We start from the raw sequence: 10,000 nt of genomic DNA, 5'->3' as shown, positions 1-10,000 counted from the left end.
AGAGGAGTCAGAGATGGAACAATTGTTGAATGATGTAATGATTGTATTTAAATATATAGAGGATAAAGATGTTTTTCAAGATTTCTATTCAAAGATGTTGGCAAAACGTTTAATTCATGGTACTAGTACCAGTGAAGATTTAGAGGGTACAATGATTGGAAAGTTAAAATCAACTTGTGGTTATGAGTACACTTCAAAGCTTCAAAGAATGTTTACAGATATGTCATTGTCAAGAGAGTTATTGGATCGTTTCAATAATCATATTGAACAAGTGGAGAGATCATCATTGAATATTGATTTCAGTGTATTGGTGCTAGCAACCGGCTCATGGCCATTGCAACCACCGTCCACCAATTTCTCAATACCAAAGGAGCTTCAAGCCTGTGAGCAATTGTTTCAAAAGTTTTACCAAAATCAACATTCTGGTCGTAAATTGAATTGGTTACATCATTTATCAAAGGGTGAATTGAAAACTAAATATTTACAAACTAGTAAGAGTGGTTATACTTTACAATGTTCAACCTATCAAATTGGTGTACTCTTACAATTCAATCAATATGAAACTCTCACCTCTGAAGAGATTCAAGAGAGCACCCAATTGATTGATTCCGTTCTTAAGGGTACTTTAACCTCTTTGGCAAAATCAAAGATTCTCTTGGCTGATCCACCTCTCGATGATGAAGAGATCGCTAAAACCACAAAATTCTCTTTGAATAAACAATTTAAAAATAAAAAAACAAAGATTTTCATCAATGTTCCAGTGTTAACTCAAGTCAAAGAAGAAATTGATTCAATCCATAAAACTGTCGAAGAGGATAGAAAACTTCAAATTCAAGCTGCCATCGTTAGAATCATGAAAATGAGAAAACAATTGGCTCATTCTGGTTTAATGACTGAAGTAATCTCTCAACTTCAAACTCGTTTCAATCCAAAAGTTAATATCATTAAAAAATGTATTGATATTTTAATTGAAAAAGAATATTTAATGAGAGTTGAAGGTAAAAAAGATCATTATTCTTATGTTGCTTAAAAAAAAAAAAAAAAAAAAAAAATTAAATTAATAATAATAATAATAATTATTAATAATAATAAATAATAATAACAATAATAAATGTAAATGTTTTTTATGAATGTAGAAGAGGTAATTTTATTTTCAAAATAAATAAATAAAAAAATAATTAAAAAAAAAAAAATAAAATAAAAAAAAAAAAAAAGAATAAAAATAAAAAAAAAAAGATAAAAATAAATTTAAACAATAAAAAAAAAAAAAAAGATTAAAGTATTAAAAAATATTTATTAATATTAATACAGTTTACATTAAGTCTGATAATTGGAAAAAAAAAAAAAAAAAATTTTTATTTTTTATTAAAATGGATTTTATACAGATAAATATAACTCAAAAATACACAAAATTTTACTTTGAATTTCAAGATTTGTTTGAAAATCCCAATTTTGGGAATTTTCAAATTAAAAAAAAAAAAAAATCACCAAATTAGTTAAGGTAAGATATTTAAAAAGTTATAAACATAATTTTAATCAAACTTACTTGGGGAATGTATGGTTATTTTTTATTCATTTTAAAAACTTGTTTTACTAATTTTGATAATATTTGAAGTACAAATTTAATAAATTAAGTAATTAAATAAATTATTACAAAAATCGCAATGAAATCATTCCCGATTTTAATCTATACTAATACTCTTTGAAATTATTAATAAAATCACCCCTCTTATTCAATGAATTAACTTCTTTATTACCCCTCCCTCAATGATAATTAATTGAAATTGTGGGTTAACTTGTACCAATTCTAGTGATGACATTAATGATACTCACCCCACTTTGAAATTTTAAGAGACAATACATCAAAGTAATTAGAGAAATAATACAAATAAATATTAAAATAGACACTTTGTGGGAGTGAATTAATGATCACATGATCATTTTTATATTTTTATTTATAAAATCTTTTTTTTTTTTTAGATATAAATTAATTATTTGCCAGATCTTGATTTAGGTCTTGAAGAAAGAGGATGACCCCGCTCATAAAAAAAAAAAGTATAATGAACTGTAATTATCAATCTTAATTCTTTATTTATTTACATTTTACCTCAAATTTAATAAAAGAAATATTTGAAAAGGATATTTCGTTATGGGTTATTATTTTATTTTTTTTTTACAAATTCTTTTTAAAATAAAAAATAAAAAAATAAATACAAATAAAATAAAAAAATAAAAATAAATGTAAAAATAGGAAATAAATGTAAAAACAACAATAATAAATGATTTTTATGGATGAGAAGAGGTTAATTTATTTCCAAAATAAAAAAAAATAAAAAATAAAAAAATAAAAAAGATTTGTGGTAAAAAAAAATGTTTTTGGTAAACTAAAAATAACGAGATTTATTAAATTTTATTTATTATTATTATTTTTTTTTTTTTTGAAAATAATTCTTTAAATAGAATAAAAAAAAAAAAAAATGATAAGATTATATGATTGATTTAAAATTTTAAATTAATGTTTCTTTTTCCATTATTTATTTAAATTTTATTTTTTTTGTTTTTTTTTGTTTTTTTTTTTTTTATTATGATTTTTATTAATAAAAAAAAAACACCGTTAACAGCCCATCCAAATTTAAATATCTTTTTTTCTTTTTTTTTTTATTTTTTTTTAATTTAAATTTTTTTTTTTTATTTTAAATTTTTTTTTTTTTCTACCCAACTATTTTTTTTTTTTTTTTTTTTTTCCCAAAAAACCCCCTTTATTAAAAAAAAAAAAATTAAAAAAAAAAATACCCCTCCTTCTTTTAACAAAATTTCTTCCCTTTATATATATACCCGCCCAAAAGGAATTAAGAAAAAAAAAAAGGTTAAAATTAAAACCAAAAAAAAAAATAAAACCTTTTAAACAACTCGTCAAATTGTCAAATATATAACCCCCCCCCACCCACCATTTCTTTTTTTTTTTACTTTTTCAAAAAAAAAAAAAAAAAATAAATTTGCAATTTTTTAATTTTTTAAGTCCAATTAAAATTTAAAAAAAAAAAAACAAAAAAAAAAGATATTACTTTAATTAATTGTTTGATTGGAATTATTAAACTTTTAATAAAATTAAAAAAAAGTAAAAAAAAAAAAAAAAACCAAAATGGACACAAAAAATAAAGAAATATTAGGTAGCACAATAAAAGCATGGATTGGTAGAAAAAGATATAAAACTATGATGGTTAATAAAACCAATAGAGATAAAGTTGCAAAAGAAATTTTAGATACTGAACAAATTTATGTTAGAAATTTAGAAACCATTGTACAAGTAAAGTATAAAAAAAAATAATTATTATTTTATTATTATAAAAAAAAAAAAAAAAAAAGTCAAAAAAAAATATTTATTTTATATTTTAATTTTTTTATTTTATTTAGTTTTATTTAAAACCATTAAGAAATATAAACCCACCATTATTATCACCAAAATCAATTCAAATTATATTTGGACATATTGAAGATTTATTATCATTGAATACAGAGTTATTGACGTCGATTCAAGATAGAATGACGACATGGTATCAAGATAAACGTTTAGGAGATATATTTACAAAGATGGCACCTTATTTGAAAGTGTATACAGAGTATTGTGGTAACTATGATAAAGCAGTGGCCAGATTGAAGCAAAAATCCGACGAAAGTAGAGATTTACAAATGTTTCTTAAACGAGTTACCAGTGAGAATTCGTTTGGTTTAGATTTGAATTCATTGTTGGTTACACCGATTCAACGTATTCCAAGGTATAAACTTTTATTACAAAGTTTAATTCAATTGACACCGGTCGAATTTAGTGATTATCCAACATTGGCAAAAGCATTGGAAAACGTTGCATTGGTCGCCGATCATATCAATGAGAGTATTCGTGAAAAACAAAACTCTGAAAAGATTTTAACAATTCAAAAACGTTTCACTGGTCAATGTCCACCATTATTGGCTCCACTACGTACTTTTATTCGTGAAGGTTCTCTAACTAAAGTTTGTAGAAAAGATCATAAAAAACGTTGGTTCATCTTATTTAGTGATGCTTTAGTTTATGGTAATCGTATAGATACTGCTGTTGGTAATCCAATCTATAAATTTCATCGTCTTTTACCTTTATCAAATACAAAAATTGCAAATTTAGATGATACAAGTAAGTTTTTTTATTTTATTTTTTAAAAACAGACACACAAAAAAAAAAAAAAAAAAAAAAAAACAACCCTAACACTTCTTTTTTTTTTTTTATTATTTTATTATCAATTCATTTATTTAAATTTATTAACCTCATTATTTTTTAGAACATAAAAATTCATTTCAACTTATTCATCCAATTAAATCATTTACATTGATTGCAGATACTGAACAAGAAAAATCAAGTTGGATGAATTCATTTAGTGATGCTCAAAACTTTTTATTACGTAATGAAGGTTCTGTTGCAAGAATGAATAAACAATATAGAAGTAGTTATTTTAATTAAAATATATCATATTATTTTTAAAAATATATTATTATTATTAACTTTTAATTTTTTTATTATTTATTAGGTATTAATATTTTAAAACCAAAAGAAGAGGAAACAGTATCAACAGCACCAGTTTGGATACCTGATAGCGAAGCAATTCAATGTATGGAGTGTACTATTAAATTTACAACCATTAGAAGAAGACATCATTGTAGAAGATGTGGTAATGTTGTATGTGGTAAATGTTCAGAACAAAAATGGACTTTAGATCAATATAAAAAAGATGCAAGAGTTTGTAAAACTTGTTACAATTATTTATCAATTAGTTCTTCAAGATCAAATGAAAATAATGTTAGTAGTAGTAATAATTTATCTACACCTACATCAACCTTTACAGCAACAACAGCAACAGCAACAGCACCATTTGGTACACTTACTGATGGTGCAAGTTTAGCTGACGTTTCCTCTGATAGTGAGGGTGAAGATAATTCTTCTTCTATTAATGATTCAAATCCTGATATGCCAATTATTAATGGTTTATCAAGTATTCAAATTGATAACACTCCTGTTATATTAAATACTGTTAATCCTTCACCACCTTTATTATCACAACCTCAACCTCAACAACCTCAACAACCTCAACTTCAACCTCTACAACAACCTCTACAACAACCACCTCAACCACCTCAACCACCTCAAACTAATCATAAATCTTTTATTGCCACACATACTGCATATAATAAAGAAAATTCTTTAAAATCTACTTCACCATCTTCTTCTTTTATTGAAACATCAACATCAACCTCAGCATCAACCTCAACATCAACCTCAACATCAACCTCAACATCTACCTCAACATCTACCTCAACATCTACCTCAACATCAAATTCAACATCAAATTCAACATTAACACCAGGACCACCAATGCTTTCAAAATCAAATGCAGGTAATAGTTCATTATTAGATTTTTGTAAATCATATATTCAAAATTCACCAAATGTTTCACCAGCAAAAGTTGAAAAACATAAACATTCATCATCGTCATCATCAGCTTCAAATTCACCAATGCAATCTCGTACAAATTTAGATATACCCTCAACAACAACAACTTCAACTTCAAAAGGATCAATATCACCAACTCAATCAAGTGAATCTATAGTTTTACCAGAATTAAAACCAATAACACATGACCCACTTGTTACTTCAAATAATTCTTCAAGTACTCTTAAAGTTAATCAACCAATTCAACATACTAATTCCTCTTCAAAATTAAATGTTATTGTATCAACACCACAAACTACTCAAACTACTGAAAATAATGTTAATAATACTAATACCAATACTACTACTACTAATAATAATAATAATAATAATAATAATAATAATAATAATAATAATAATAATAATAATAATAATAATAATAATAATAATAATAATAGTGATGTTTCATCACCAAAACCAACTACTAAATCTTTACCACCAACCCCACCAACTAAAAAATTACCACCAACCCCACCACCAAAACCATTACCACCACAACCAACTTTACCACAACAACCAACTTTACCACCACAACCAAATTTACCACCACAACCAAATTTACCACCACAACCAAATTTACCACCACAACCAAATTTACCACCACAACCAAATTTACCACAACAACCAGATTTATCACAACCACCACCACAACAACAACAACAACCAACTTTAGACCAAGCACCACCAAGACCACCTAAACCAAATCAAGATAGTAGAAGTCAATCATTTCTTTGTATTTCTAGCACTGTAAATTCAACACCACCAACTCCACCACCAAAACGAATTATATCAACTCATCCTGCAAACACATCCTTTATTTATCAACCTCAACAATATGTATCATCTCCAAATATAAATAATGTTCCACCACCACTTCCACCACCAAGAATTAAATCACAAGCTCCAATTCAAAGAGATTAATTATTTTTAATAATACATGAACAATAATAATAATAATAACAATAAAAAATAACATATAAAACATTTTAGTAATATTAATTTTTTACTTTAAAAAACTATAAAAGAAAAAAAAAGAAAAAAAAAAAAAATCAATATTTATTTTAACAAAATGGTTTTTATTGTCTGTTAATTTATTAATTTTTTATTTCTTTTATTTTATTTTTTTTATTTTTTTTTATTCCTATTTAAAACTAAAACGTATATTTGAGGTATTGATAAATTTTTTGATCAAGTGGATCTTCAAAAATAACCAAATTTTCAGGATTTTCCGAGGCAATATCAATATTTTCGTTATCAGTTGGAGAAAAAATAATACCATTGACGGGAGGGTAATTAATGCTAGCATCATTATTAATGTTATTATTATTATTATTATTATTATTATCATCATCAATATTATCATAATAATCATTTTCAAAATCATGATTATTAATTAATTGATTATTAATTGATTGATTAATAATTTCATCATCAGATACACCACTTTCTTCAACTTCATCAATTTCTAAAATATTTGAGGATAAAGTTGATTTTTTATTATGATTATAAAGAAGATTTAAATCATTATGATTAATATTAAATTTCTTTAAATTAATAATATTTAAATCTATTAAATATTGAAATGTATCAAAAATATCTGAATCTATAACTAATCTAATTAAGATTTCTTTATAAGATTGAAAGAATTCTGGATGATTATTGATTAGATAATTAATAATTTTTTTATTTCCAAATTGAATTGTTGATTCAATGAATTCTAAAACAAGTGAAAGATCATCATTATTATTCTTATTGATTTTCTTATTATTTATCGAAGGTAAAGTAGCATGAAAATATTTTTCAATAATTTGATTAAACATAAACAAATCACCATTTGAAATTATTAAATCAAACCAAGGTGAAGAATAGAAACCACTAAAATCAGTGATTTTCTTATTAGTTAATAAATCTGAATTTAAAGATTTTAAACCAATTACATAATTGACTAAATCAAAAGTATGACCTTGAGAGATTAATTTCTTTTCATTACCTTGGGTTGGAAAGATATCGGTTTTACGATTATCCCAAATCCAAAACATTAAATCGGCATAACAAGCTGTGAAATTTGACCAAACACAAATTCTATATTTAATAGTACCACTATTGTTTAAGATGAATTTAATATTTTCAATTTCTCTTAGTGTTGTAGTTTCATCTATTGAAATTGCAATATCACATTTAGTTGTTTCAATTTGATATCTTTCTGGTTTTGATAAAACATATCTTAAATATTCTAAATGATTCTTTGAAAATGAATAATAAGATATTGAGAATGTAAACTTTACATCCAATGGTACAAGATTTTCATAGGCTTCAATTAAATCCATTCTACCATTTTGTCTCCAATAATCAGTTTTCCAATGTTGTTTAATATCTTTAAATCTTTTATAAATAAATTTTAAAACTTCAATTGATTCAATATATTTTGAAATTATAATTAAAATATTTTCATCATTATTATCATTATCTTCAACATCATCATAGTCATCAATTTTTTTTTCAATTTTTTTAATTTTTAATGGTGGTGATAAATTTGTTTTTGAAGAATTATTATTATTAGTAGTATTAGTAGAAGAAGAAGAAGAAGAAGAAGAAGAAAAAGATTTTGAATTTAATTTATTTGAAGAAATATATTCAAACATTAATTTTGATTTTGGTAATATATTAAATGCTAATTGAATTAATTCTAAATTATTAAATTTAACAATAATTGAAAAGAAGAAAACTGTATGTATTTTATAAGGTGATTGATAATTATTAATGCAATTAGAAATTTGATGAACGAATAGATGTTGTCTTTCTTGATCATTTTTACAAAATTTAAATAATTGAATTTCTTTATTATAAAGTTGTGTTAAATTTAATTTAACTGGTTGTAACGATTTAATTGGATCAAGTTGTGGATATTTTAATAATAAATCTAATGATTCTTTAAATAAATTGAAATCTGCAATTTCAAAAGAATAAATTAAATAATCAATTAAATTTAAAGAATTATTCTTAATTGAAATTGAATTAATATTTGAAAAATAAAAAGGAAGAGAAAGATATTTGTAATTTATAAAAGCTTGATTTAAAGGTTCAGTTTTTGAATAAAATTGTAAAAGTTTAAAAACTCTTTCATCCTTTGCATCGAAATCGAAAATTTTAATTTGTTTCTCTTGATTTGTAAAAGTGATTTTAGAGAGTATTTCATTTTGTTGAATTAATAATAATGGATCCAATTCTTGGTTGTCTTTAAAATTTAAAAATGAATTTAAATAGATTATGGTTTTACAAGATTCTAATAACCAACAAACATTATAATTCATTGATAATGGACAATTACCATCACTAATATTTTCAGATTTATTTGATGGTATACCATTTATAACTCCAGTTGTTGAATTAAATAATCTTGATTTTAATCTTGAAAGAAATGAAATGGTTGATAATTTAATATTTAATTCTTTTGGATTATTATTTTGAATATCATTAATTTGATTATTAATTTTTATTGTTTTTGTTATATTTGGTAAAATTGAATTTAAAATTGGTATTAAAGATAATTGACGTAATTTTAAAGTTGGTTTTTCATCAATTAGATTAGTGAAATCAAATTGTTGTAAAAACTTAAATGTATTAATCATTGGTTTACCCTTTACCTGTTGATATCTCTTTAAAAGCCAAATTGCAATTCTAATTTCACCACGTTTAATCGATTTATCAATTTCAAATTTATTTGGAATTAATTTATTTATTTTAAAATATACTTTTAATGCTTTAAAATTACCTGATCTAATTAAATCATCAATTCTATTATTTTGACAACTTGATAAATTAAAATAATTAAATAAAATTCTATTATTTTTAAATAATTTTAAATAAAATTCATTTTCTTTATCTTTTAAATTTATTTCAATTTCATTTGGATTATTTGGATTATCATTTGGATTATTTGGATTATCATTACTATTGTTAAAATAATATTCAAACTTATTATCTTCATCTTGATCTTCTTCATCATCATCAAAATTATATTCTTTATTTTTATTTGTTGAAAATAAAAAAAACAAATCTTTAAATATATCTTTATTTTTTACTAAATTAATTGTTAAATAATGATTATTTAAAATTTTATGTTTTATTGTTTTTTTATATTTATTAAATATTAACCAATGTAATGAATATAATGGTTTAATACTTTGATTATTAATTATTTCATTGTTTTCATAAACTATTGGTAAAAAATCATATGACAAACAATTTAAAATTGATTTAAATAAATATTTATTATGAAAAACTTTCCAAAATAATTTTTCATTATTATTATTATTATTATTATTATTATTATTATTATTATTATTATTATTATTATTATTATTATTATTATTATTATTATTATTATTATTACTATTATTATTAATATTATTAATATTATTATTATTATACCTTTTTTTTTTTTTTTTTGATTGGTTTTGGGGAAAAAAAAAAAAGGGTATT

At 22.6% G+C, this 10,000-nt stretch overlaps 3 protein-coding genes across 3 annotated transcripts in view; 2 read left to right on the top strand and 1 right to left on the bottom strand.

The window, feature by feature from the left end:
• culA (cullin A) overlaps positions 1-1,030 on the top strand; it is a gene marked incomplete at both ends in the record, with an annotated part of 2,926 nt that extends 1,896 nt beyond the window's left edge. The window contains one exon of the mRNA XM_629754.1: positions 1-1,030. This exon is cut by the window's left edge and continues 227 nt beyond it. Within this exon, the coding sequence (XP_629756.1) occupies positions 1-1,030 (1,030 nt within the window).
• Positions 1,031-3,142: 2,112 nt separating this feature from the next.
• On the top strand, positions 3,143-6,439 carry gxcU (FYVE-type zinc finger-containing protein; the record flags this gene model as incomplete). Its single annotated transcript, XM_629753.1, has 4 exons — positions 3,143-3,307; positions 3,415-4,168; positions 4,314-4,475; positions 4,560-6,439. 4 exons carry the CDS (start codon positions 3,143-3,145, stop codon positions 6,437-6,439), a joined length of 2,961 nt encoding a protein of 986 aa, XP_629755.1.
• A 230-nt stretch (positions 6,440-6,669) lies between these two features.
• Positions 6,670-9,821, bottom strand: DDB_G0292166 (hypothetical protein; the record flags this gene model as incomplete). Its single annotated transcript, XM_629752.1, has 2 exons — positions 6,670-9,700; positions 9,802-9,821. 2 exons carry the CDS (start codon positions 9,819-9,821, stop codon positions 6,670-6,672), a joined length of 3,051 nt encoding a protein of 1,016 aa, XP_629754.1.
• Between the last annotated feature and the right edge of the window lie 179 nt (positions 9,822-10,000).

The sequence above is a fragment of the Dictyostelium discoideum genome (genome assembly GCF_000004695.1).
Source record: "Dictyostelium discoideum AX4 chromosome 6 chromosome, whole genome shotgun sequence".
Classification (NCBI taxonomy): Eukaryota; Evosea; class Eumycetozoa; order Dictyosteliales; family Dictyosteliaceae; genus Dictyostelium; species Dictyostelium discoideum.
Note: the sequence above shows the minus strand (reverse complement) of the source record. Positions and strands in the feature narration are given on the sequence as shown.